The sequence below is a fragment of the Heterocephalus glaber genome, unplaced genomic scaffold (genome assembly GCF_053883595.1).
Source record: "Heterocephalus glaber isolate CG9 unplaced genomic scaffold, H.glaber_assembly_v1.0 deba00001442, whole genome shotgun sequence".
Classification (NCBI taxonomy): Eukaryota; Metazoa; Chordata; class Mammalia; order Rodentia; family Bathyergidae; genus Heterocephalus; species Heterocephalus glaber.
The window spans coordinates 56,673,927-56,701,766 of record NW_028258296.1 but is presented as its reverse complement, the minus strand read 5'-3'; the positions used below and the strand labels follow the sequence as shown (position 1 = coordinate 56,701,766).

Genomic DNA, 27,840 nt, shown 5'->3' with positions numbered 1-27,840 from the left:
GCTGGGGCAGGAGGATGGCAAATCCCAGGCTGGCCTGGGCAATACAATGAGAGCAAGTCTCAAAATAAAAATATAAAAAGGGCTGGGGGTGTAGATCAGCACTCCCTGGATTCAATCCCTAGTACAGTCCCCCGACCCTCATATGGCTACTGTAAGGACTACAAGAGGGAAGAGTGTCAGCATAGCTCAGTGTAGAGCACTTGCAGGATGCAAAACGGCGGCTACAAAAAATGACATATAATATCCAATTGCCTACATAAGTGTATAATAGACATCTCAAACTTGACACAATGAAAAACTAAGCTCCTAGTTCTAATCATCGCCACCATATCCCCCAACTCCCCAAGCTACCTTTCTGTCTCCTTTCAATTAATGACAACGCCGTTTATCCATTTATTCGGAGCTATGATCTTGGATTCATCCTGGACTCGCTTTTCTCTCCAATCCACCAACAAGTTTCACTGGCCCTGTCTTACAGAATTCTGTACTCACCTGCCTTTCACTACTATAATCGTTAATTTGGATTATTTTAGTAGCCTTGCAACTGCTTTTTCATGTTTCCATCTTGTCCCCCTTTTGTCTAGTATCATCAGAGCAGTCACTGATTTTGTTACTACATCAGAAAGATCATATCGCTCCCCTACTTAAAAGTATCCCTGGGGGCAGGGATTTAGCTCAGTGGTTCTGCCGCCTGCCTTGAAAGTACAAGGACCCGAGTTTGATGTCCGGTACCATAAAAAAGGAAGGAAGGAAGGAAGGAAGGAAGGAAGGAAGGAAGGAAGGAAGGAAGGAAGGAAGGAAGGAAAGAAAAAGAAAAGAAAGAAAGAAAGAAAACTATCTCTTGGGCTGGGGATATGGCTCCCTGGCAAAATGTTTGCATGATCAAGGCCCTTGGGTTTATCCCCCCCACACACACACACAGAGCTAGCAGGGTTTCCATCTGTCAGAGTAAAATGCTCTATACGATCTACCCTACTCCAGAATTGTGTTTGTAGCTGTGGCCGTTGCCTCTGATGCCAGCACTGCTGCTCCCTCGCAGAGCTGCAGCCAAAGAAGGGTTAGTAAGGAGGTGCCTATACCATGGGTTCTACAAAGCAGACCGCCCGCAAACTCACCAGTGGTGAAGCACCCAGGAAACAACGGGCTACAAAGCCCGCTCGAGTGCGCCCTCTACTGGAGGGGTGGAGAAACTTCATCGTTACAGGCATGGGACTGTGCCCTCTGTGAAATTAGACCTTATCAGAAGCCCTCTGGGCCAGGGATTTAGCTCAGTGGTTCCGCCACCTCGCAAGCGGAAGGTCCCTAGTTCGATCCCCGAGACCAAAAAAAAAAAAGTCCACTCAACTTCTTATTCTCAAACTCCCTCTCCAGCATCTGGTGCGAGAAATTACTTAGGACTTCAAAACAGATCTGCGCTTCCAGAGCTTAGCTATCGGTGCTTTGCAGGAGGCAAGTGATTCTGCTGATAACTGACCCCAAAACATTGCACCCCCAGAGAGCACACTGTTAGTGTAAGCACTTGACACAGCGCGATCCGTTGTTCCAACCTCCTGTCCAGCCTGAAGTCCAGCAGCGAGGCTGAGTAGCACGAGGCTGGTCCCGGAGAACAGCCCGAGGGAACCCGGGCTTAGATCATCTCGTCTTCAGGCTGGAGGGCAAAACTGAGAAGGGCCTGGGAGGAGCAAAGTGACTGCTCTAGAGCCCGAATGCTTCCCGCACTGACTGCTTACTGCCCTGTAACCGCGTGGTTCCCATCGCACATCGCGGTGGAAGTGGCTTGGGAAAATACCAAATTTGATTTAAAAATTCCTCACCAGTAATTCTATTCAGGAAGATTTTACTGATCACCTAAAAATAAAATCTCAACGCTGCAGAAATGGGTTTAACTCAGAACAGAGTAGTGCATCTACACCTGTAATCCCACTTATTCTGGAGGCAGAGGACAGGAAGGTGGAGAGTTTGAGGCTAGTCTGGCTAACTGCTAGAGCTTCTCTCAAAATGTAAAAATTTTTTTAAATTAACTTTTTTTTTGGTACTAGGGATCAGACTCCGTACCTTGAGCTTGCAAGGCAGGCAGCAGAACCACTGAGCTAAATCCCCAGCCCCTAAAAATTAACTTTTTAAGCGGGGGCTAGGGATGTACCTCAGCGAGAGAGAGTTTGCCTAGCAGGTGTGAGACCCTGGATTCAATCCCCAGTAGCACCATCAATCAATCAAACTTTAAAGACGTTTAGTTGCTTCAACTGCAGTTCCATTACTCTTACAAATGCTTCCATAGACCCCGTAGTTCTGTCACAGCTCTGCATAAATAACTTCAACTGCCACTCTCACTGTGCTGAGTCAGGCACTCTAGGACAAAACTCTCCAGGTGGAAAAGCCATAGCCCTTGGTGAGCTGCTCCACTGGGCAGAGAGTGTGGTCTTCGCCTGCAAGATGGTGAAGTCTAAGCATTTCTTATGAGAATCAGAGAAAATGGGCCAAATGTATACAGTGTCAGTTACTTCTTGAAGCCAGAACAGGTTTTAACCACTGTCCTGTTTGCTGGCCTGTGTCGTTATTAACAGTTAGTGTGGGCTGGGCCTGGTGGCACCTGTAATCCCACCAGGAAGATGACTGCGGGTTCAAGGCCAGCCAGAACTACACGGTGAGACACCACTGCCTAAAAGGACATTTCTCAAGGTATTTCCATAAGGGCAAAAGTTGTGTCATATTTTATTTCCTCAGGACCTAGGGCAGTGCTGGCTGTAATGAGGTTTCTCCATAAATGACAGTTGAATAAGATCTGCTAGTGCTTTTTTCTTCATTCTCTCTGTAAGCCTGTAATTTTTCTTTTTGCTCAAAATAAAATTCTCATCACTTCTCGCCCTTTTGGCTAAGATCAAGTGCAAAATAAAACTTCCATTGGTCCTTTTTTATTTTTAATAAAGTCTTTTTTCTTTCCAGTACCAGGGATCAAACTCAGGACCTTGCACTTTCCAGGCAGGCACAGCGCCACTGAGCTAAATCCCTGGCTTTAATTAAGTTTATTGGTACACTTAAGGTATACAGCATGATCACATTTATCATAGGGAATTTTTGTACCTGTGCATGATATATCTTGATTCTTTTTTTTCCCCCAATCCCATCCCCCCCCTTTCCCTCCTTATTTACAAAAGCTTTGATTCCATCTATTCTTTTTTTGTTGTTTTCTTTCCTTCCTTTCCCCCTCTCCCCTCCCTGTTCCTCTTCTCATTTGAATATTTTCTTCCTATTTTACAATATCTCCTATACATTTTGGTCCTTAACTACCCTTTTGGTAAAAGAAACAATGTGATATTTAAACACGTGTATCCAGTTTATTTCACTTATGAGTATGGTCCCAAGTAAACCAATGACTTTAAAAAGTGGTATATGTGTAGGGATAGTTTGGAAAAAGAAGGTCCAATACTATGATATGATTTCATATATGAGAAATGAGAAAATACCATATTTTCAAATTATAAACTATAAAAGCTAAAATTATAAAATGTCTTCTTGGTGGCAAACTCATGATAAAATGTAGGTGTTTCTTCAGGAGTTAATTAGAATTTCCCAAGTAGCAAGAGATTTTTGAATCTGAATGTTAGTATTTATTTTTGTTTGCTTTAAGAGATGGAGTTTTGCCATGTTCCCCAGGTGGGCCTTGACTCCTGGGCTCAAGTGATCCTCCAGACTCAGACTCCCAAGTCACTGGGACTGCAGGTGCAGACCACCACACCTGGCTAAAGTCTAGTTTGAAAAGTCTGAAAAATACTAAGCCAGGCATGGCAGTGGACACCTGTAATCCTAGCACTCGGGAGGCTGAGGCAGGAGGATCAGGATGAGTTTGAGGCCAGCCTGGGCTACATAGTGAGACCTTGTCTCAAAAAAGCCAAAATAAATAAGTAAAATATACCAAAACCCACTTTCCATGATGGGCAGCATAAAATAATGGAATAAAGCCTGGCTTTGAGTAACAGGCTGAGGGACCTTGAACATGCTACTCAATTTATTCTTGTCTCAGTTTCCTCGAACTCACACACCTGTAATCTCAGCACTTAGGAGGCTGAGGCAGAAGGATTATGAATTGAAGGCCACCCTAGGATACATAGTGAGATTCTGTGAGAAAAGAGAGAGAGAGAGAGAGAGAGAGAGAGAGAGAGAGAGAGAGAGAGAGAGAGAAGGTTAAGGAGTTCCAACTTTGTAGGGTTGTAAATTTTTGTTTCAGTCAGTGCTTCAGTTTGGGTTCAATTTCCTGTAAAAAAATGTTTTCCTGGGGACTGGTTTTATTTCTAATTTTTTAATTAGATAGATTTAAGTCCTTAATCTCCTAGTAACTAACTGAAATTCCTTCAGATCATGAATTTTTCCAAGATCATTCCCTCAATTATAAAATAAAAATAAGGAGTCAGGTGTGGTGGTACACAGCTGTAATCTCAACAACTCAGGCGGCCAAGGCAGAAAGATCATGAGGAGAGGGCGGGGCTGGTGGCGCACACCTGTGATCCCAGCATTTGTGAGGCTAAGGCAGGAAAGCCATGAATTTGAGGCCAGCCTGGACTGCATAGCAAACACCTGCCTCAAAACAACAACAACATCAAAGAGGAGGTTGGGGATTTAGCTCAGTGGCAGAGTGACTGCCTAGCAAGCATGAAGTTCTCAGCAAATGCAAACACAAAAACAAAAAACCCCAAACCCTCCATTTCAAGAGGGTATTGCTGGGCATCGTGGTGTACACCTGTAATCCCAGCACTCCAGAGGCTGGGGCAGGAGAACTGTCATGAGTTTGAGGCCAGTCTGGGACACTTAGTGAGTTCAAGACAAGTCTGAATTATATTAGTGTGACTCTGTCTCAAAATAAAACAAAACAAAACATCAAGAGGGTATTATGGGTTGTGTGGTGTTGAAGACTGAACAAAATTAATTAAACTTGAGAGTAAAACTTTAAAAACTCTTAGAAGAAAATGAGGGGAGTTTTTTCATGACATTGGATTGCAATGATTTCTGGGATGCGACACCAAAAACATAAGTGATAAACTGAACTTCATAAAAATTAAACACATAGGGCCAGGGATTTAGCTCAGTGGTTCCGGCGCCTGCCTTGCAAGTACAAGGTCCCCAGTTCAATCCCGGTACCAAAAAAAAAAAAAAAAAAAAATTAAACACATGGTTTGGGGAATACAGCTCATAGGTAGGGTATTTGCCTAGCATGTGTAAAATCTTTTTTTCTTTTTTTTTTTTTGTAACGGGGATGGAACTCGGGTCCTTGCACTTGCACAGCAAGCAGCGAAAACAATGAGCTAAATCCCTGGCCCAAGCATGTGTAAAATCTTAATTCTCTCCATTGGAAAAAAATATTTAATAACTTTTGTGCATCAAAGAATACTATGAACAGTAAAATGCCAACCCAAATAATGGGAGAGAATATTTGCAAGTCATATATCAGATAAGAAACTAATATGGAGAGAATATGAAGAATTTCTTCAACTCAAAAATGAAATATTAGGGCCGGAGACTTAGCTCAGTGGTTCTGCTGCCTGCCTCGAAAGTGCAAGGTCCTGAGTTCGAGCCCAGGTACCAAAAGAAAAATATTAGAAAATGTGTAAAGGACTTGAGTCCAAATCCCTTCAAAGAAGAGATGACAAATAAGCACATGAAAAGATATTCAACAGTTTTAGTCATTAGGGAAAAGCAATGCAAAAGCATAAGGACAGACTACCTCATATCAGTTAGAATGGATCCAAAAAACCTCCAAAGCCAGGTGTGGTGGTGCAGGTCTATAATCTCAGCACTCTGGAGGCTAAGGCAGGATTGCTGTGGGTTTGAGGACAGCCTGGGCTACATAGTGAGTTCAAGGCCAGCCTGAACAGCATAGTGAGCCCCTTCTAAAAAAGAAAGAAAAATGAAAACAACAACAAAACTCTTCTAAAATTCAAGCAAAATAAGACACAAATCAGAAATAACAAGTGTTGAGGACCAGGATGTGAGAGAAACTGAAACTCTTATGTACTATTGGTAAGAGTATAAAATGGTGTGACTGCTATGGAAAATACCACTCACCAAAAATTAAAATTAGAAATTTCATATGATCCAACAATTCTTCTTTTATAGCCAAAAGAAATGAAAGCAAAGTCTCAGGAGATGTGTTCACCTTTTTGCATACTCGGATTATTCACATCAGTCAAATGCTAACAGCATCCCAAGTGTCCATCAACAGGAATGGATAAAATGAGGAACAAACAGATGATGCAACATGCAGCCATAACAGGAAGGAAATACTGATACACACTACAACGTGGCGTACCCTTGAAATTGTCATGCTCGTGAAATGAGTCAGACAAAAAAGGGCAAGTATTGTATGATTCCACTTATATGAGGTATCTAGAATAGACAGATAGTAGAGGCTAACGGGGTAGAGAAAGAGAGTAGGAGCTATTTCTAAATGGTTACAGTTTCAGCTTCAGCTATGGAACACTTAGAAACATAGCAGTGATACTTATATAATACTGTACATATGCTTAATGGCACTACATTGTACACTTAAAATGTTACTACACTTGATCTTAGCCAAAAGGCACAGAAGCAATATATACTTAAAGTGTAATCCCAGCACTGGGGAGGCTTAAGCAGGAGGATCATCTAGACCTGAGGCCATCCTGCACTACATAGCGAGACCCTGTCTCAAAAAAAAAAAAAAAAAAGACAATATTATTGTTATTAGCATAAGTATTTTTTCAAGAAATATTTATTAGACATTTACATGCTGGACATTATACCAGACACTGGGAATACAATGGTAAAAGAGTCAAGACCCAGAGGGGCCAAAATGAGCGGTGCCCGGGCACAGACGGAGGGTGAAGGCAGCTGGCTGGGGTGTGAGCGTGGCTCCGTTGAGTTGTCTCCCTGCATTCTGAAAAGTTATTATAGTGTCCCTGTGATAAAAATCACCTGATCAGTGCCTGCAGGATTTCTTCTCATCTTATCCAGTGTAGAATCACTGTGATATCACAGACAAATTGATCATTTGTCCCTTCAGTGCTCACCACCAGGTTCCTCAGACCAAAATGAATCCTATCTCAACCCTGCTGCAAGCTGTGACAAGAGTTGTATCCAGCAGGACGTGGTCAACCACACAGGAACCTTGGAAGGAGACTCTGGCCAAGAGCACATGGCAGTGCCTCTTTCCCCTGAAGACTGTGATAAGATGTGAGGGAACAAATTAGCACTCCATTTGTGTGGGGCTCAGCCAACATCTGTGGCAACGACAGTCCTGCAAGCAACTCTGTCATGGGACATAAGATAACCTGGCTCCAGCGAAGTGAGTTTGCAGATCTCTGCCATTCATTCTGCCATGGAAAAATGATGGAAACACACAGCAACTGGATCTTTCTCAATTGCCAGTCCTAGAAGACTCTTGCTTCTTCCTGTCAGCCAAGTGGGGTGCTTCATTGTTTTCTCTCTAGCTAATTAATTGTCTAACTAAAAAAAAGTCAAAGATCCAAGCTCCAGGCAACTAAAAATGTAATGGAGGAGAAATACGAACAAGCTATCACAACCTATTATAGAAATAAATTGTGCTATTATAGATGTAAACTTATAAACTCAAGACATGGAAAAAGAGAAAACAAAGAAGAAAAGCTGGTAAAGGAATCAGGGAAGGCATGTCAGAATACATTCCAACTGAGTTGTACAGAGTAAAGGAGAAAACAGCATATGCTGTGATGATAAGTACATTTGAGTGAACAAATGGGTAGAGAAAAGCAGAGTTCAAACATGAAAGGGTCGATATACTATGCTAAGTGGTTTGGATTTTGTCTTGAAGACAATGGGACCAATTAATGGTTTAAGTAGCAAAGTGAAGAGATCAGAATTAGATTTTTAAAAATTTGAGACATGGTCTTGTTATGTAGTTCAGGTTGACCTTGAACTCACTATGTAGCCCAGGCTGGCCTCAAATTCATGGCAATCCTCTTGTCTCAGCCTCCTGAGTAATAGATTACAAGTGTCCAGCAGCAGGCCTGGTAGAATTACATTTTAGAATAATCATTCTGGCTAATGTGTGAGTGGATTGGAACCAGGTAATACAAAGGCAGTAAACTGTTGTTATAATCCAGAAGTTACGATGGTTGCTGGGACTATGGTTGTGGCACTTAGTCATATAGCCAGAAGAGATTAAAAGGATGCAGTTCATGGTTGAGAGAGGAAGAATCAATGATCAGATATCTGGCTGGCAATACTGGGAGATTATTATTATTATTTTATTATTATTTTGATACCGGGGATCAAACTCAGGACCTTACACTTGCCAGGCGGGTGCTGTGCCGCTGAGCTTAATCCCCATCCCAGAAGATTATTATTAATGACAAACATTGAGTTCTATGTGCCAGACACTCAGTAGATGACACACTAATTAAATCTTCACCACAACCCGTAGACACCATCATCTTATTTTACAGAGGGAACAAAGGTTAAATGACTTGCCAAAATCATGGCTAACTCCTGATTTTCTCCCTCGTGACTAGGGATTGAACCCAGGGCCTTCCTTACTCATGCCAGCTATGTGCTCTACCACTGAGGTACTTCTCCAGTCCTTTTTACTTTTTTTATTTTGCAGCAATGGGGACTGAACCCAGGGCTTCATGCATGCTAGGCAAGTCCTACAGGACCGAACAGCTGCCTGCCCAGCTCTTTTTCTGACCCAAGTGTGTCATCTACTGAGTGTCTGGCACATAGAACTCAATGTTTGTCATTAATAATAATCTTGCTAAATTGCCCAGGTTGGCCTCAAATTTATTTTTGTTTGTTTGTTTGTTTTTTGGTACCAGGGATCGAACTCAGGTCCTTTCGCTTCTGTAGCAGGCGGTGAAACCACTGAGCTAAATCCCTGGCCCCTGACCTCAAATTTATGATCCTTATACCTCAGCCTTTGTAGTAGCTGGGATTACAGGTGTGCACCACCATACCTGGTAGAATTCTGATTTTTGACCAAGTTAAAAAATTTTTCATATGTAAGCTGGCACATAGCAGAACCACCACTATTTTCCTTTCTCTTCAGTTCCTTACATTAATACACCACTCCTTTACCCCTTTAGCTTACTAGGACACAGTGAGTTAGTTATTCCTTAGAATTTTCAGTTAACATATAGGCAAACTCTTACTTTCCACTTAGTGTACTTTTTTTGCACTTCGTGAAAATGTGAAAGTACAATGCCAAAGTTATTCAACTGATCTTAAAAGGTTATGTTTCCAGAGTACATTATAAAATATTTAACTCATGACTGGAGCAGGCCGGCCAGAGGCACTGCACTGAACTGCTGGGGATTGCACAGGTGCCCGGGGTGGGGTAGAAGTACTTCTCTACCATCTGTAACTGAGTAAGTACTCTCCTAAATCACAGGCCCTCAACCAAGGCAGGGGCAAAATAACGCAAAACCCTCCTCTGAACCACAGCACAGGCTTCCTCTGGGTTCTCAGAGCCAGGTTTTTCTCCCTGCCACAGAGAAACAGACTGGAATCTAGCCAGCCAACTGACACCCATTATGAGCCACCCTGACTATCTGCTAGGACTCAACATTGTTTACTGCTCTGGGGGACTGTGGACAACGATCAGGACTGGAGATTAGGACAAGCAAAGGGTTTTCAGAGACTAAGTCAATTCCAGATCTCAGCTATCCTTAGTATTTTAAATTTGTTTTTGAGACACCATCTCACTATATAGTTCAGGATGGGCTTGAGCTATTTAGCCCAGGTTGGCCTCCAAATCACAGTAATTCTGCCTCCATCTCCTGAATGCTGGGATTTCAGGCATGCACAACCACACCCAGGTATTCCCTTAGTTTTGTTTTTGTTTTTTTTTGGATACTGGGGATTGAACTCGGGTCCTTGAGCTTGCGAGGCAGGCAGCAGAACCACTGAGCTAAATCCTCGGCCCTCCTCTTAGTATTTTTGAGGGAGTTCAAAAGCTACCATATCCTCACAGAAATACTGCCAAGTAATAGGCCTAGTAAACATGCTACTGTGGCAAGTGACACCATTATGGCTCCAAATCATGAAAGTGATGTATTGCTTGGCACAGAGGCGCATATCTGCAATTCCAACACTCTGGGGGCCCAAGGCTGGAGAATTGCAAGTTAGAACCCAGTCTAGTCAACTAAGCAATCTAGGAAGACACTGCTTCAAAATTAAAAATTAAAAAAGGGGCTAGGGATATAGCTTAGTGCAAATTCCTGGCTTCAATCTTGAGAGCTTGTTTGGAGGTCCTAGCAGGGGAGTGCAGCTACTCCTATACCCTTGACCGAGGAAACCAACCACCTCTGTTGGGGTGGTGTCCTTTTTGAGGGAGCACGCAGCTTGGGGAAGGATGTACATGGAGCTGTGAGGGAGGAAGGGGACATCCGCCTAGCTAACCAGACCAGCTGAATCAGCCCTGGCAATCAATGGGGTGACAGATATCGCAGCCAGATCGCCCTCACATCCCCTGGTTTCAATCTGTACTGTTCATCACACAAATAAACCCAAAGCATCAATGTCTAACTTGTCAAAATTTGGTTGTAAAATTTAACAACGTTGGAAATTTCCCCAAGATAAGGAAAGGATCTTCTGAGTTGTCTGAACTTGCACTGAGCTATGTGCTCACCCATTTTTTATTTTGAGACAGGGTCTTGCTAAGTCATTAAAGTGCCCAGGGTGGATTGAACTTTCAATCCTCCTCCCTCAGGTTTGAGAGTGCTGGGGCTGAAGGCGTGAATCACCAAACTCAGGTTTCTAAGCAATTTCTATAGATGGTCCAATAATATGCTTTATTTAAAAGCCTGATAAAGTTCTGAAAAACAAGGTAGAGTGTTTCTAGGATATTTTCTTGGAGGACTTTTTTCTTTTTTTCTTTTTTGAGACAGGGTCTATGTAGTTTAGGCAGCCAGGAACTCACTGTGTAGCCTAGGCTGACCTTGAACACTTGGCAATCTTGCTTCAGCCTCTGGAGTGCTGGGATTACAGGTGTGTGCCACCATACCGTTTTTTTGTGTGTTTTTTTTAATGGTACTGGGGATCAAAACCAGAACATTTTAAAATTTTGAGATAGGGTCTTGCTTAGTTGCAGCTAGCTCAAACTCAGACCTCAGGCATGTGCCACCACACCTGGCTTAATGAATGTGCATGGTAACTGAAAACAATGAAATATATTTAAAAGAACTAAAGCCAGAAATTTGAAGCCACTATATTATACCACAAGGGGGCAACGTTTGAACATGATGAAGCTGAAGTGTCCGGCTTGGCTGACTGACTGCTCTCCCTAACACCACGCGGATCGATGCAGCCTGGATGATAGGTGGGCTGTCTGCTTCTGCCTCCTCTCTGCTTCTCCCACAGGGAGAACTCTTCTGAATCCTGGCACCATAGCTGCCAGGACCAAGAGCAGAGGAAGCAGGCAGCAGGAGAACAAGCAGAGCACCCTTGGTCAGAGTAAACATCCAGGAGGGCGTGCTGCAGAGGCCCATGGGTGTGGGGGCTTCGACGCTCTGAGCCTGTACGGGGAACCCGAATCATTTCAGCCCTGTAAAGTGGAGTGCTGGGCTTCAGCCCCGAGTTTCCATTTGGAAGACTTAAAGTCAGGGCCCATAGTTTGCACTACAAACAAGTTCTCATGTGATGCTGATGCTGCGGGAACCGTTGCTATAGGGTGTTTCTGGCTCTGCAGCCTTCTTTTTCTCAACACGCCCCTATTTTGTCTTTCCTACCGCTCACCAACTGCTTCTCCCTTAACCTCCTTTAGGAAAACAGATGGAAAGAAAATAGAGATGAATATGTTCATCAAGTTAGTTTTTGAAGGGCCAGGGATTTAGCTCAGTGGTTCTGCCGCCTGCCTTGCAAGCGCAAGGACCTGAGTTCGGTCCCCGGTACCAAAAAAAAGTTAGTTTTTGAGACAAAGTCTCACTACATAGTCCAGGCTGGCCTCACACTCTGGATCTTCCTGCCTCAGCCTTCCAAATACCACTAAGCTGGTGCCACCACACCTGGCTTAGATTTGTCTTAAGGATTCCTTGAGGAATAACTCCAGCACTCTCATCTGGAGGTTAGGTATTTTATTTTACGAGACAGGCTCTGACTATACAGTTCAGGCTGGGCTTGAACTCATGGCAATTCTCCTCCCTCAACATCCTGAGTGCTGTGATTAAAGCATGAGCCACCATGCCCAGCAGGGCTAGGTACTTTAGAAGCAGAATTTACTCCAAATACACACATTCTTCCTTTCCTCTTTACCCACACTGGGGGAGGGGTAGTTCAAGAAAGAGTGACATGGGCTGGGGATTTAGCTCAGTGGTTCTGCTGCCTGGCTCACAAGCACAAGGACCTGAGTTCAATCCCCGGTACCAAAAAAAAAAAAAAAAAAAAACCAAAGAAAGAAAGAGTGACATGCTTAGCAGGGCCTGGTGATGCACACCTACAGTCTCAACACTCTGAAAGACTGAGGCAGTAGGATCACAAATTTGAGCCCAGCCCAGGCAAATTATCAACTTACTGAGACTCTGTCTCAAAATAAAAAATAATAAGGGCCAGGCATGTAGCTCAGTGCAAAAGCTCTTGGTTCAATTCCCAGTACTCCCTCCCCCAAAAAGAGTAACATTCTTTTCCAATAAGATTTTGCTTTGAAGCTGGATGTGGTGGTGCATACCTATAATCCCAGCACTTGAGAGGCTGAGGCAGGAGGATCAAAAACATTTTAATTATACTATAAACCAGTGGTGGCGAACCTATGGCACACGTGCTGCAGTGGGCTGTTTGTATCCTTGAAAGCTCTAAAAGCTATGCTATGCAGTCATTGCTCTGAACTTTAACTATTTAAGTGTTCAGTACAGCGGCATTAAGTACATGCACTTCTTTTGTCCAGCCATCACCACCATCCATCTTCAGAATTTTTTCAACTCAGCAAACTGAAACTCTGACCAAGACTGCTCCTTCCCCAGGGCCTGGCAACTACTACTTTGCTCCTTACTGCTTTTGGACTCAGTTCCTCTTTAATAAAAGAGAGGCTTTGCTGCTCACTAATGGGATGGTTCTATATATGCAGGCCTTCTTGCATATATGTAACTGAGTTTATTACAGAGAAATGGAACAAAATGGGTTTCAAAACAGAAGAGGCAGAAACACAAACTGGATGTGGACCTCCTATCCACAGGCCTCAGCAGCCCTGCCACGGATCTGCCCGATTTTTTCTCATCAGGAAGTTGATCTTTCGAGCCATTTCCATGTTGTAGATACGCCGGCAGTTTTCATAGCTTTGCCGCTGTCGGCGGCGGCAAGGCTTCTCATAGTATCTTCGTCGCTTAATGTCCTCAATGAGCCCATCCATGGTAAGGATTCTGTATAAACACAGGCAATGAGGTTAGAACCGTGGGCTCATTACTATTCGTTCCAGTTTCACAGATGGTCAGAAATCAACTGACCAAAACAACTGGTGTTTGTAAAATTTACAGTGGGAAATGGTGACAATATAAACCGTCTATAGAGGCCCAAATAAGAATTTGCAGGGAAATGAAAAAGCAACTACAAGGTTCTTGTTCTTGGAGAATTTAGTCAGTCATGTTCTCACATTTTTTCTACCACAGCATACTTGAGGAATATGATGCATCCCATATAAATACTAGCTCCGTATGGCAATGATTTCCAATCAGAGAGCATTTCAGAAACTCTGAATGAGGTGAACCATTTGTAATTATTATTATTATTATTTTTTAAAGGCAGGGTTTCCCTTTGTAGTTCAAGCTGGCCCTGAACTCACTACATAGCCCAGGCTGGCCTTGAACTCTTGGCAGTCCTCCTGCCTCAGCCTCCCGAGTGTTGGCATTACAGGCGTGCGCCAGCCGTTTCCAATTTTTAAAAACTCATTAAGGCTGGGGATGTAGCTCAGTGGTGCTACGCCGGCCTGGGAAGCGCAAGGTCCTGAGTTCGATTCCTGGTACTGGAAAAAAAAATCATTACGGGGAATTCCTACTTGGTCATTAGTGGAGAATGGAGTTCCATTTTCTTATGTTTAAGAATTGATACTTGAAGCCCCTGAGAAGTACCAGGGAAAGAGGTGGCCCTTATCACATTAGTGAAACAAATGGGAGCATTCAAAAGTAACAGGCTCACCCATCAAGTTTTCCACATACCAGATCCTCTGATCACACCGATCTGACCACCCGCTGGACATGCGCTGGGACTCAGGCTGTCTTCTCACCCCAGCTGCCAGCGTTTTGATGGAAATGTTCTCCAGTTTGATGCCAAGACCAGATGCTACCTCTCCACAAAATTTTCCCTTCTCCTCCTTCTCCGTGTGTGTTAGCACTGAACCAATAGCCTCCTACATATTAAGCATGTGCTCTACCTGCCCCTCATCCTCATCTTTTTTTTGTACTGGGGATCAAATGGGTCCTTGTGCTTGTGAGGCTGGTGGCAGAACCACTGAGCTAAATCTCTGGCCCTTGCCCCTAATCTTCTTCTTCTTCTTTTTGGTACCAGGGATCGAACTCTGGTCCTTACACTTGCAAGGCAGGTGGCAGAACCACTGAGCTAAATCCCTGGCTACCCTCATCTTCTTAAAGAAAACAATTTATTTTATTGTATATCTATTTGACAATTATTTCATGCTGCCATTCTGTAAATTACTGCCCAGATGTCTTCTTGAAGGCAGAAACCATATTTTATTCATATCAATCTTATATAGGTATCCATTAAATTGATCTCAACCTATTTCTTTCCTGCTCACCCAATTCCTTGCAATAGCTATTCATATTCAATTAATAATTCTAACTCAAATTCAACTCTGTTCTCACTGAGCCAAGAAGATACCGGGAACAATTAATCCCTAGGGACCTCTAGGGAGTTCTGGCTCCATCTACAATTTGCCTTCCCTCTAATGCCTCATCAGTTGGTCCTAAGGACTGGTGACACCTTGCACTGCCGCCCTCCTTTCCAGGCTCTGTTTACATGGCCCCGTTCCTGCTTACCTTGTCCTGTTATTACATGCAGAAAGTAAGTCACACACACAACTGGAGATAAGGGGATTGAGACATGGCTATTACAACTGCTAGAAGGGAACAAAAAAAACACAAAAACTACCAGCTTCTTTCGCCCAGTAGGAAACCCCATTTATTGCTGCTGTACTGCACCACAAAGTCCAAGATAACAATAGATTGAATATGAAATTGAAAAGAACTTGGCTTTAGGTAAATTACAAATGTGAAGGGACATTGGGACCACTGTCTCACAGGGTCCTGCTGTTTAATATTGGGAATAAGGGGTCAGGGTGCAGTGGTATAGAAACACTTGTAATCCCAGGTACTCGGGAGGCTGACTGAGGCAGGAGGATCACAAGTTTGTGGCCAGCCTAAGCAACTGTGCAGGACTCTGACTCAAAAAATAAAATGGGCTGGGAATGTAGGTTAGTGGTGGAGCACTTCTAGCACGTGTGACGCCATGGGTTCAAGGCCTAGTATCTAAAAAAATCCCAAACAAACATAGAATGAGATAGTTTGGTTGTACTGTGCTTGCTTAACACATAGAAAATCCTAGATTTGATGCCCATATTGGGGGGAAAAAAAGAGTATTTCCCTGGTGACTATGGGTTCCCTCATACAAATAGTTCCTGACAGGCCTTTCCATGGCCTGCTACACAAGACCAGGTATACCAGAGCCTCAGTTAAATAATGATTTGTAGCTGGGTGTGGTGACACATCCCTGTAATTCTGGCATTCAGGAAGCTGAGTTTGAGGCCACCCTGTATTACATAAGGAGACCCTGTCCTAAAACAAAAAACAAAAAACAAACAAAGAATGATCTGTATGCCAGGCATGGTGGCACATCCTGTGATTCCAGCACTCTGGGAAGCTAAAACAGTAAGATTGCAGGGTTTTTTGGTTTTGTTTTGGTTTTTGGGTTTTTTGAGACAGGGGCTCGCTACGCAGTTCAGACTGGCCTTGAACTCATTATGTAGCCCAGGCTGGCTGCCTTAAACTCATGGCAATCCTCCTGCCTTAGCCTCTAGAGTGCTGAGATTATAGATGTGCACAACCACACCTCACAGGATTGGAAGTTTAAGCCCAGCTTGAGTGACTTAGTGAGACCCTGTCTCAAAAAATAAAAAGGCTGGGGATGTAGCTCAGTCCAAAGACCCTGGGTTCAATCCCCAATACTGAAAGAAAAAAAGATTTGTAGGCTATTAGAGTCATTTTTATTTTTATTTTTTTGGTACTGGGGATCAAACTTGGGACCTTTTGCTTGTGAGGCAGGCGGCAGAACCACTGAGCTAAATCCCTGGCCCCTAGAGTCATTTTTATATGAATTAGTTTGTTGAGGGTTTTTTTTTTTGACACTCTAAATTCTTTAATTGCTTTAATGTATACATGATGATAGTTTGTTGAGGTTTTAGAGGCCAAAAGATGAGAGCTAAGAGAATTGCTGCAAACTCCCAAAAGCAGGGGAAGCAAATCACCGAAGGTGCTGTTGGAAACACCCACACCCAGAAGTCATGCAGCTGTCACACCAGTGCTTACAATGGAGTAGGGGAGCAGCAAAGTCCAAAAGACCTGCCTGGCCCATGAAGAGTACTTTTCCTCCAATTTACCCACAGATACCGTGACCTCTTCTTTTAGATTCTGACTATGAACCTCGGCCATTCTGGTTCTAGATGATTCTGTTAATGCACAATGGGAGCCTCTCCAAAGGTACCAGTGGCTGGCCCCCACCTTCAGAGTCTGCCTCAATAGCAGTCAGGCTATCCAGTGGGATTGTTTTTAAATTTCTTGGGTAATTTCAAGAGATCCTTCCCAGGTGACACTACTGAACAAGTGATCCAGACACCGTTGACTCCTTATCTTCAGCCCAATCCTATATTAAAGGGAGACTAGTATTTCCGACTGCCTCAAACCATACACAAAACTGAATTTTTCCCCTCCTCAAATTCGTTCAAAAATTGTAATACAGAGTGACAGGTGCAAAGACAAGGGAAACACTGCTATAGAGGCACACAGGAGGCCGAGTGTGGTGGTGCACACCTGTAATCTCAGCACTCCAAAGGCTGAGGTGGGAAGACTGCTGCTGAGTTCCAAGGCAGCCTGGGTTACACAGTGAGTTCAAGGGTTCAACTCCAGCCTGAACTACAAAGCAAGATCCTGTCTCAAAAAACTAAAAAAAGAGACATGAACAGAATTGTTTTTATGTTTCTCGGTTGATTCTAATATGGAGGCAAATTTGGGAACTACTAGTCTAAGCTCAAATAACTTGTCCTATAAAGCCTATGTTCTAGTCATGATGAAGTATGTACAGTTCTTCATATATCCTACTAGTTAGCTTTTATTTTGTTCATGATGCTCCCTTTTTTTTTTTTTTTGTACTGGGGATTGAACTCGGGTCTTTCTGCTTGCAAGGCAGGTGGCAGAACCACTGAGCTAAATCCCCAGCCTCTGATGCTCTCTTTACTTGGAATATCATTCCTTTCTTTTTCTGCCTGATAAAATCCTATTTGTTCTTCAAAGATCCAGATCAACTGTTATATCTGTAAACTGGTCTAAATGAAATCAATTACTCTTCCCTCTCTTCCCAAAGCACAATGATTCTCAAATTTTAGCATGCAGTAGTCACCTAGAAAGCTTGTTAAGACTGCTGTGCCATCTCCAGTTTGTGATTCTGTAGGGCTCAAGAATTTGCTTTTCTTTTTGGTACTGGGGATTGAACTCGGGTCCTTGCGCTTGCAAGGCAGGTGGTGGAACCACTAAGCTAAATCCTTGGACACTTTGCTTTTCTTTTTTCTTTTGGTGTTGGGCATTGAACCCACAGCCTCAATCATGCTAAGCACACACCACAGTGAGCTACAGCCCCATGTATTCATATCAAGTTCCTAGGTGATGGTGTTGTTGATGATCCAGGACAAACCTATGCCTCAGCACACTGCTCATGCCTCTTAAATGATCGGGTCCTGAGCAGATAGTATATTTAACCATATTAAAAAAAAATTCCCACCCTTGTGCTTTCTAAAGTTTGAGATCAATTCTTTACTCATTTTTGCGTATATGATAAAGCTTGGCAAAAAGCAAATTATCAGTATATGCAAAAAACAATGAACCATCTAGATGATGGATAAATGTCCACTACACAAGGGATTAAGTAACCTTACAATACATAGAATTCTTGGGGACATTACTTCAGAAAGCGTCAATAATGTTACCTTTACTAAAATGGCACATTAGAGTTTAGATAGCAATTTTACACCCATGATTCTAATTACAATGCTATGAAATTGATTAGGTATTGTCATCTTCTTACAGATTAGGAAATCTGTAAGAAGTCAGAGAGGCTGACTTGCCCATGATCACAAAATGGAACTAGAAGCAGAACTCTGGTCTTTTTTTTTTTTTTGAGACAAAGTCTCACTGTGTAGCCCAAGCTGGCACAGAACTCCCAATGATCCTCCTGCTTCAGCCTCCCAAGTGCTGGGAAGAATTCAGAATTCTGGTCTTTAGTGCAGTGCTCTGCAATAATATGGTTTCTCAAACAGAAGCCACCAAATTTCAAAAGAGAAATCACTGCAGCATTTTAAGGGCAAAGGAGACAATGAGAAAGGGAAGAGCTACGAGATCCCTCAATTAGAGTAAAGAGAAATGGAAGTCAAGAAGATATGGCACATTGAAGGAAAGGAGTGGTCAAAATCTAAGCATTTATTTCTGCCCAAACCTGTTTACCATTGCTTAATGAAGGTCATTTTTGGACTACAGACTAGTAGTATATATTGGGGAACAGACAAAAAAAAAAGTATCTAAAAGAAAAAGCCAAGACTGGATAGACAATGTAGAAAGAACAAGAAAATTGGATTTAAGAGACTATAAAAAAGGACAGAGAACCTAGTAATAGTATCACCTAGAAAGAGGAACCTATTGGAATGATAAGGACAGCTTAAAAGTAGGATGAAAGGAAACTAAAAGAGGAAAGAGCTGGGACACATACTTGTGTACCCTATTGGAATTTCCAAAAGAGTTCTGACTTTTTTTTTCTTTTCAGTACCAGGGATCAAACTCAGGACCTTGCACTTGCGAGGCAGGCACAGTGCCACTGAGCTAAATCCCCAGCCCAATCTGACGTTTTTGGAGACAGTCTCTTGCTATGTAATCCACTGAACTCGGGTCCTTGTGCTTGTGCAACAGGCGGCCAAACCACTGAGCTAAATCCCCGGCCCTATAGTGATCCTTCTTGCCTCAGCCTCCTGAGTGCTCTAAAAAAGGGTTTTGAATCAGAGATGATCATCTTATCAAGTAACAAAAAGGCATAAACAAACAAGTAAATGAATAAGTGAATGGGTGGAGGTAGGGAAAGGATGGGGGTGGGTTGGGAAATACTGTTCCCTGAATGGTTCTAATTACTTCCAATACACAGGCCAAATAAATGGCACATTACAGTTTAGACAGCATTTTCCCAGATAGCAAATTCCACGATGCCAGATGAGGATTCCCTCCCTTATCCTGTACCTTCTAGGCATCCTAAAAAGCACAGATTAACTTTAAATGCTCCAGAGTCCCTGGAGTAGAAGCATATATTCAACCTCACCCCTAACGGACAAGGATGCAGAAAGAGCTTTGTAGAACTCAGGAAGTACATAGGAGGGTGTTACTAACAATGCTTCTGCTTCCAAAGGTAGTTCAAGGACTAGCAGACCAAGGGTTTCAGTGTAAACAGATCAGCCTGGAGTTCGGGTGCCTGGCAACCTAACATGAAGGAGAAACCAGCTGCCAGTTTTAGTGAAATTCAAATGATTATGTAAAAGGAGCTGAGCTGCCTGGAGGGAGGAGCTGGGGGTGGCAGCTCACATGTCAATAGCCAGTCAGGGCCAACGTATATACAGAAGGACTCGATGGGGCCATAAGCTGGCTCACCAGGAGTAAAAGGGGTCACCAGGCATGCTTCCAGTGTGTTTGCTTTTCCTTGTTTGGAGACAGCCAATCACACAGGGCTTCCTAGCAACCCCCACTCTCCATCTCCTCATTCTAGGGTGCCAACAAGGGCCCCTGGTTATGTAACAGGCATCTTTGCGGCGGCCCCACTGGGCAGACACATGGCTGGTTTCCTTTGTTAAGACGCCCTCTGTGCTCCAAGCATGGTAAAGCTTTAACCACTTCCCTCTCCTCTCGATTGCTCTCTTACCTACTGTAATTGGAGCACAGAACAAGCAACTTATTTTTAAACCACTAACTATCAGAAAGCTGAGAGAAGTTAATTTAAGGAGAAGCCTGGGATTTGAGAGAGGTATACAGAAAAGGTAGCCGGAGAGGGGACACTAGTGAAAACCAGGAAAAAAGAAGTGCATCAGCCAGAAAACACTATATTTAGCAGGAAGGAAGACAGAAGACCATGACTTTCCAGAACTGGCCCACTCACATACTCACATGTACAAGCTGCTGCTTTTTAGGGGGGCGCGGGGGCAGTACTAGGGCCTTACACATGCCAGGCAAGTGCTCTAGCCTAAGCCACACATCCAACTCTTATGTTCAAAACTTAAAAGTCCTTGTCTAGAAAATTCTTCTTTCTTTTTTTGATGTTTTCAGACAAGGTGTCACTATGTTGCCCAAGCTGGCCTCGAACTCTCAGCAATCATCCTGCCTCAGCCTCCGGAGTGCTGGGCTTACAGACGTAAACCACCAGGCCCAGCTAGAAAATTATTCTAAGAGCAAAATATTCGTTCATTTTTTCTCCTGAGGCTAAAATATAATTTATGGGACACATACCTCCAAGATAAAAAAGGAATAGAAACATAGCTCTCTAAAGAGTGAATCTAGGGCTGGGGATTTAGCTCAGTGGTTTCACTGCCTGCCTTGCAAGCACAAGGTCCTGAGTTCGATCCCCGGTACCAAAAAAAAAAAAAAGAGTGAATCTCAACTGACAAAGTATCCTTTAGCTGGGCATGGTGGCACATGCCTGTATTTCCAGCAGTCAGGAGGCTGAGGCAGGAGAATTGCCACAAGTTTGAGGCCAACCTAGGTTACCTAGAGAAACTCAGATTAAAAAAAAAGTATCCTGGGCCAGGGATTTAGCTCAGTGGTTTCGCCGCCTGTTGTGCAAGCACAGGGACCTGAGTTCGATCCCTGGTACCAAAAAAAAAAGTATCCTTTCCCGGGTCGGGGATTTAGCTTAGTGGTTTCACCGCTTGCTGTGCAAACACAAGGACTCAAGTTCGATCCCCGGTACCAAAGAAACAAAACAAAAAGTATCCTTCTCAAAGATTATATAAATCATTACTATTTTCCCCAAACAAGTTCCTTCCAACTAATGTACTTTTTTTTTTTGGTACCGGGGATCGAACTCGGGACATTGTGCTTGCAAGGCAGGCGGCGGAACACTGAGCTAAATCCCTGGCCCTGTACTTCTTGCTCTAGGTTCCTAGACTATCTGGCCTTGAAGTTCAAACTTTCAAAATTAATAAGGAAGGCAAAGAGATTAAACCAGGCTCTGAGTCTCTTTGTCTGAATTTCTTCATTTACTCTTTTAATCATTCATCTTCTATTTGGCCAAATTCTTTTCTTTTTGGGTGGCACTGGGAATTGAACTCAGGACCTTGCACTTGCCAGGCAGGCATGGTGCCACCAAGCTACAACCCTGGCCCCAAAATTCTTTTCTTTTTAATCAATGTAAATTGGGGGGGGCAGTTTCTTCAAAACTTTTTCTTACTTTGATGTCTTAACCCCTAAAGGAAGAAAAAATAGTACTACTATGCTTCTTATCTAAGGTATCTGACAAGCAATACAAAAGTAATTTTTTCTCTTTCTTTCTCACTCTCTCTCTCTTTCTCTCTCTCTTTTGAGACAGGATCTCACTATGTAGTTCTGGCTGGCCTAAAACTCGAGGCAATCCTCTTGCCTCAACCTTTTGAGTACTGGAATTACAGGTGTGAGCCACCATGCCTGGCAATTTTTTCTTTTTTATGGGGCCAGGGATGGGATTCAGGGCCTTGCACACGCTAGGCAAGCACTCTACTACTGAGCTGCATCCCCAGCCCTGGAGTGCCACCCCACCACTCTCTAGTACTGGGGATTGAATCCAGGGGTTTGCACAGAGGTACATTCCAACTTTTTTTTTTTTTGGTACTGGGGATCGAACTCGGGAACTTGTGCTTGTGAGGCAGGCGGCAGAACCACTGAGCTAAATCCCCGGCCCTCCAACTTTTTTTATTTTTTATTTTGAGATAGGATCTCACTCCATCATTAACTTGCCCAGGCTAGGCTTGAACTTGCGATCATCATGCCTCAATCTCCCAGACTGCTATACTATAGGCAGGTGCCACAACACCCAGCTTGCAGCACTGATTTTAAAAGGAATGAGTGTGGGGGTTTGGCCTTGAAACAGATGAAATGGCAAGGAATACCAAGTTCATCTAAAATTGTAATTAAAAGAAAAGAGAGCATGTCTGTAACCTCAGTACTCAGGAGGCTAGGCCAATAGTATCACAAGTTCAAGGCCAGCCTGGGCTACACAGCCAGTGCAAGGTTTAGCCTGGACTACACAGTGAGACCCTGGCTCAAAAAAAAAAAAAAAAAGAGATTTAAAAATCAATTTCTCAGAATGAGATCTGAATAGTACAAGGCCAGGCAGCAGAAGGTATCTAAACATGCCTCTCCTTTCTGCCATTTATTTTTCCCTCATTTACCACCACTTGTACCAGCATCAGGAAGGGTTTTAGATAAGAGGAAAAACAAAGAAAAAACAAGAAAACCAAAAACCTACTATTGTATAAATACAAAAGATATTGGTCAAGTAAGAATTTGGGAACAGGTGGGTAGGTAAGAGATATAGTTTTACAATAATAACAATCCCAGAAAACGGTCTGTTAAAAAAATTTCCAAAGTAGAATTAGGAAAACATCCTATATATGCAATAATATGTACAGAATGAATAAATATTATTATCTTAAAATGAGGTTAGCTGGGCATGGTGGTGGATCCCTATAATCCCAACACTCATGGGGCTGAGGTAGGAGGAGCACCAAGAGTTTGAGGCCAGTCTGGGCTACATAGTCTGGATCCCAATCTGGGATCCATTAACAGATCCATTAACAGTTTCAAGGCCAGCCTGAACTATATAGCGTGACCTTGTCTTAAAAAAAAAAAAATCTAATAAAATGAGGTTAGCAATAGGCCTAACAGAAGAGGACTTAGTTGGAAAGTATCACAGTCTATAAGAAAAGTCATTCCAGGGCTGGGGATTTAGCTCAGTGGTGCTGCTGCCTACCTCGCAAGTGCAAGGTCCTGAGTTCGATCCCTGGTACCAAAAGAAAAAAAAAGAAAGAAAAGTCATTCCAATACCAATAGTAAACTGATCCTCATGTCAAAATTGTTTTAATAATTATTTTCTCATTTTTTTCATCTCTGAGCTACCTTGTCCACAATATAATAGTCAAGGAAGATAGAAGAAAAAAAACAGTTAAAAGTAAACTCTCAGCTGGGCATGGTGGCCCATGCCTGTAATCCCAGCACTTGGGAGTTTGAAGCAGGAGGATTGCTGCATGTTCCAGGCCAGTCTAGGCAACATAGTGAGTTCAAGGCCAGCCTGAGCTACATACATAGCAAAACTCTTGTCTCAGAACACCAACAAAAAAGAAAAAAAGAGGAAACTCTCAATCTCTCAAAATAGATAAACAAATCACCAGCAAAGTAAAGTCAAAGGGGTAAAAACTTTCTTACAGTGAGTTCCAAATTGAGATAATAGCTAATACATACTATGTGTCAAGCACTGCTTTAAGCACTTGATATGTATCATTAATAACCCTTTGAAGGTAAGTACTATTAATAAGACCCACATTATATATGAATAAACTGAGGCAGAGAGACATTAAATAGCTTACCAGACATCATAATACTAGTGTTAAAAGCTGGGATCTGAAACAGTCCGTACTCTAAGTCGTGCTACTTCGTTCATACAGTAACTTTTTTTTTTTTTGGTATCAGGGATCAAACTCAGGACCTTGCGGTTGCAAGGCAGATGTGCTGCCACTGAGCTAAATTCCCAGCCAGCTACCTCATTTATGTGAGGGAACTGTTTTCAGGCTGTGGCTTGGTCAAAAGTAGTAAAGCTGTAGCTTTCTTTTTTCAAAAACGAAAAGAGGTGAGGCTTGGGGATATAGCTCAATGTTCCCTGGGGTCAATGCCCAGTACAGGAAAAAAAAAAGGGGAGGCGGGAGTTCCATAACAATGCTTCACCACAAATTGGTTTTTGGTTATTTTGTCAAAGTTGCTAGTTGTCTATGAATAAAATTCTTGCTTTTACATTATCTGCTTTTCAGAAAATAGTGGAGCTAAGAGGAGCCAAATCTGAGCCTTTGGGAAATCTGTTTTACCATCAGGTTAACTGCTACTTTTTCATAGTAAACATAAACATATCAGGTGGGAGTGTGGATCAGTGGTAAAGCACTTGCCTAGCATTTGGATGGCCTGGGTTTAATCCCAGGAATACACACACACACACAGCCACAAACAACAAAAACATCTACCAACCACTCTGACCCATCTAAATTTACCAAAATAAAGCATACAGAAAAAGACAGGGAGAGATCGGAAAAAAGGTATGAAGTTATACTGTAAAATGATGGTCATAGGTCCCTCCATTACCAGAAAAACTAGTAAATAATTCAATTATAGACCACAGAATACTGCACTAAAAAGATGTGTCCTTTATGTTCCTCTATACCAGTGGTGGTGAACCTATGGCATGTGTGCTGCAGCGTACTGTTTGTATGACTGAAAACCTCTAAAAGGTTCACCATCACTGCTGTATACCATTCAATAATTGCATGATGTGGCCAGGAATTTAGCTCAGTGGTTTCGCCATCTGCTGAGCAAGTCCAAGGACCCGAGTTCGATCCCCAGTACAAAAAAAAAAAAAATTGCATGATGTGAAACATATCTTTGTAGGCTTTCCTTGTTTTTTTGGTTTTTTTGGTACCAGGGATCAAGCTCGGGTCCTTGCGCTTGCGCAGCAGGTGGGGAAACCACTGAGCTAAATCCCCGGCCCCCTTGTTTTTTTTTTTTTTTTTTTTAATAAAGTCTATTTTTCATTTCGTTTGTTTTTTTTGGTTTTGTTTTGTTTTGTTTTTTGGTACCGCGGATCGAACTCAGGACCTTGTGCTTGAGAGGCAGGCACTGGAACCACTGAGCTAAATCCCTCGCCCTCATTTGTTTATTTTTGCAGCGCTGGGGACTGAACCTAGGGCCTTGTCCATGGTAGGCAAGGATTATTCCATTGCTGAGCTACACCCCAAACCCCTTACTTGTAAAATAAATCTACCACATTAAAAGCCTTAAGGGCCAGGGATTTAGCTCAGTGGTTCTGCTGCCTGCCTCGCAAGCACAAGGTCCCGAGTTCAATCCCCAGTACCAAAAAAACCCCAAACAAACAAAAGCCTTAAATTGGAGAGCCAGCCCACATAATGTTAAGATCTCTTTCCTACAATTTTTTGATAATTTAGTTCTACACTCGTTTCTCAAACTCTGCTTTATACTGAGAAAATGATGAGTGAAGCATGCCAGACTGCCAAAATCCTTACAACCAGTGAAAAGAGAAAGCTAAGAAATTGTTGCTTGAGAAATTAAAATGGTAAGGCATTAGTAGGGCTCTTCTATATCTCACAGCCTAACATTCAAAAACCTTTCGAGCTGGGGTTGAAACTCAGTAGTATAATACTTGCCCAGCATTTGCCAAGCCCTGGGTTCAATCTTCAGCATTGGAAAAACAAAAACAATAAATCCAAATCGTTTAATATAACCCTTCCATTCCAGCTAGTTTAGTTCCATCTATGTATTTTCCTTAACCTTCCTCAAAACTTGTAATGTCGGCTGGGGGTGGTGGCGCATGCTTGTAATACCAGCACTCAGGAGGCTGAGGCTGGAGGATCACTGTGAGTTAGAGGTCCACCTGGACTAGTCAGTTCAAGGCCAGCCTGAACTACACAGTGAGACTCTGCCTCAAAAAACCAAAAACACTTGTAATGTCTTCCCATCTCTTGCTTGTTTCCAAGATCTTAATCTGAATTCATCTTTTCCATTAGTCTTGTCCCTCAAGGATCCCTCCCTCAGTTATTTACTGTGCACTATGTTCCTGCTTTCTAGCAACTTCACACCTTAATTTGTCCTTTGGATTCTTTTTAATCTTGGACAGAAGTCAGGTTCATCATCAAAGAAATGATGATTGCTTGTTGAATATACTTCATAAAGTTAGGTTTCAGGAAGATTTTTTTGGGGGGGAGGACATCCCTATCCCCCTTTTAGAGACAGGCTCTCACAAAGTCACTAAATTGTCCATGCTAGGCATGAACTTTCAATTCTCCTACCTCAGCCTCCCAAAGTCCTCCAATTACAGGCTGTCGCCACCGCGCCCCGCAAGAACTGCATTTTTTTTTTTTTGGTACGGGGATCCAACTTGGGTCCTTGCGCTTGCGCAGCAGGCGGGGAAGCCACTGAGCTAAATCCCCGGACCAAGAACTTCCATTTTTAAGAAAATAAACTGAAGGGCTGAGAAGATTAAAGAGACTAAACGCCTAGGTTGGTACTCGTTTGAGAACCTATGACGGAGCAGGAAGAGAATGACCATTGTATTTCCTAAAGAGTTGACCTAGGCACGATTCTGATCCATTAACAGTCACCTGTTTAGTGTTCTGTATGCACCTTCCACGTTTCCTTCTTGTACCATCACAGTCCTGGCAATGAACTTCAGATGTTTTGCCATGACCTCGGATTTAAGTCTTCGCTCTGCAGGACGTACACAAAGATCGGGTCAGAAAACAAAAGCGTTTAGTCAACTCTGAAAAGGGAAGATGCTCAAGGACCCCCGAGACAGGGCATGTGGAGGTCTTCAAGTCTTAGAAAGTAGGCGCCAGGGCCGGGGACTTAGCTCAGTGGTTCCGCGACCTGTCTCCGCCTGCCTCGCAAGCGCAAGGTCACGAGTTCCAACCCCGGTACCAAAAAAAAAAAAAGGCGTGAATCGTTATCAAGACTCCCTTGTTCTCTTTGCTAACATAAGGCCAAGGCTACAGGACAAGAGACAGTCGCCGGGCTTCACCGGCGAGACTTGCCCTGCCAGACCCGGGAGGACTGAAGAAGCAGTAACGCGCAGCAGGATCTCAACTACCGCTCACTGCCCAAGAAGGGGCTGGGCTGAGAGATGAGAAAGGAGTCTTTGTCGGCCTTTTAGAAAGGGCAACAGCACGCAAACATTCCCTCCCGCCACACGCCTTTTCTCCCCAGCCCGGGCTCCAGCTCCTACCCGGCTCCCTCAGGCTTCAGCGGACCCGCAGTCTGCCCGCGACCGGAAGCGGAAACTACGGAAGCCCCAGCGCCCATACCAAAACCGGGGGCCTGGAAACTGTGGCGTCGTTCTTTCCGGTCTGGGTTGTAACCTCTCTTTGCCCCGGGGTCTGGACTCTATACACCTGACAAAGCAGCAAAATAGTCGTTGATACAAATCTTGCCAAAACAAGTTTCTCGTCTTCCCACGGAGTTGCAGTCCTTCGGCCTCTGAGGTCAGCCTGATTCTATACCCTTAATCCTATTAAACCTCTAAGAGATATTTAAGCGATTCCTTTCTCTGAATGGAAAATGAGAGAATAGACAAAGCTTTTTGAGCATGCTTCCTGTTTTTCTTTGGAAAGAACACAGATCTACTCCCTGGATGAAAGTCAGCATCACACTCTTCATCTGCCTACCAGTTAAGGAAAGGGACCAAATGAACATGCTGTCAGTTTCTTATAACATCATCTTTCTAGTCATTTCACTAAATAAATTGAAATCACTGAAGACATGGGAAACGCCTACAGGTTCTAGAATCAAATACTGT

At 43.2% G+C, this 27,840-nt stretch overlaps 1 protein-coding gene, 1 long non-coding RNA gene and 1 pseudogene across 2 annotated transcripts in view; 2 read left to right on the top strand and 1 right to left on the bottom strand.

Annotated features, from left to right (window-relative positions):
- The first annotated feature begins 1,080 nt into the window (after window positions 1-1,080).
- LOC110351039 (gametocyte-specific factor 1 pseudogene) lies at window positions 1,081-7,460 on the top strand (annotated as a pseudogene).
- Window positions 7,461-13,046: 5,586 nt separating this feature from the next.
- On the bottom strand, window positions 13,047-27,459 carry Mrps21 (mitochondrial ribosomal protein S21). Its single transcript, XM_004853968.4, has 3 exons — window positions 27,271-27,459; window positions 26,651-26,756; window positions 13,047-13,355 (listed from the first exon to the last, which is right to left on the bottom strand). The coding sequence occupies exons 2-3, from the start codon at window positions 26,731-26,733 to the stop codon at window positions 13,175-13,177; spliced, it is 264 nt and encodes an 87-aa protein (XP_004854025.1). The 5' UTR covers window positions 26,734-26,756; window positions 27,271-27,459; the 3' UTR covers window positions 13,047-13,174.
- Window positions 27,396-27,840, top strand: part of LOC110351015 (uncharacterized) — a 21,238-nt gene continuing 20,793 nt past the window's right edge. Inside the window, exon 1 of the long non-coding RNA XR_002398029.2 lies at window positions 27,396-27,526. This is a non-coding gene — a long non-coding RNA (uncharacterized LOC110351015). The remainder of the gene's footprint in view (window positions 27,527-27,840) is intronic.

What these genes read in the sequence shown, in the direction of transcription:
- Mrps21 (XM_004853968.4), bottom strand. Translation starts at nt 26,733, where the DNA reads ATGGCAAAACATCTGAAGTTCATTGCCAGGACTGTGATGGTACAAGAA. An exon ending in GCATACAGAACACTAAACAG is followed by an intron (nt 13,356 to 26,650) that starts GTGACTGTTAAT and finishes GTGTTTATACAG; the next exon opens with AATCCTTACCATGGATGGGC.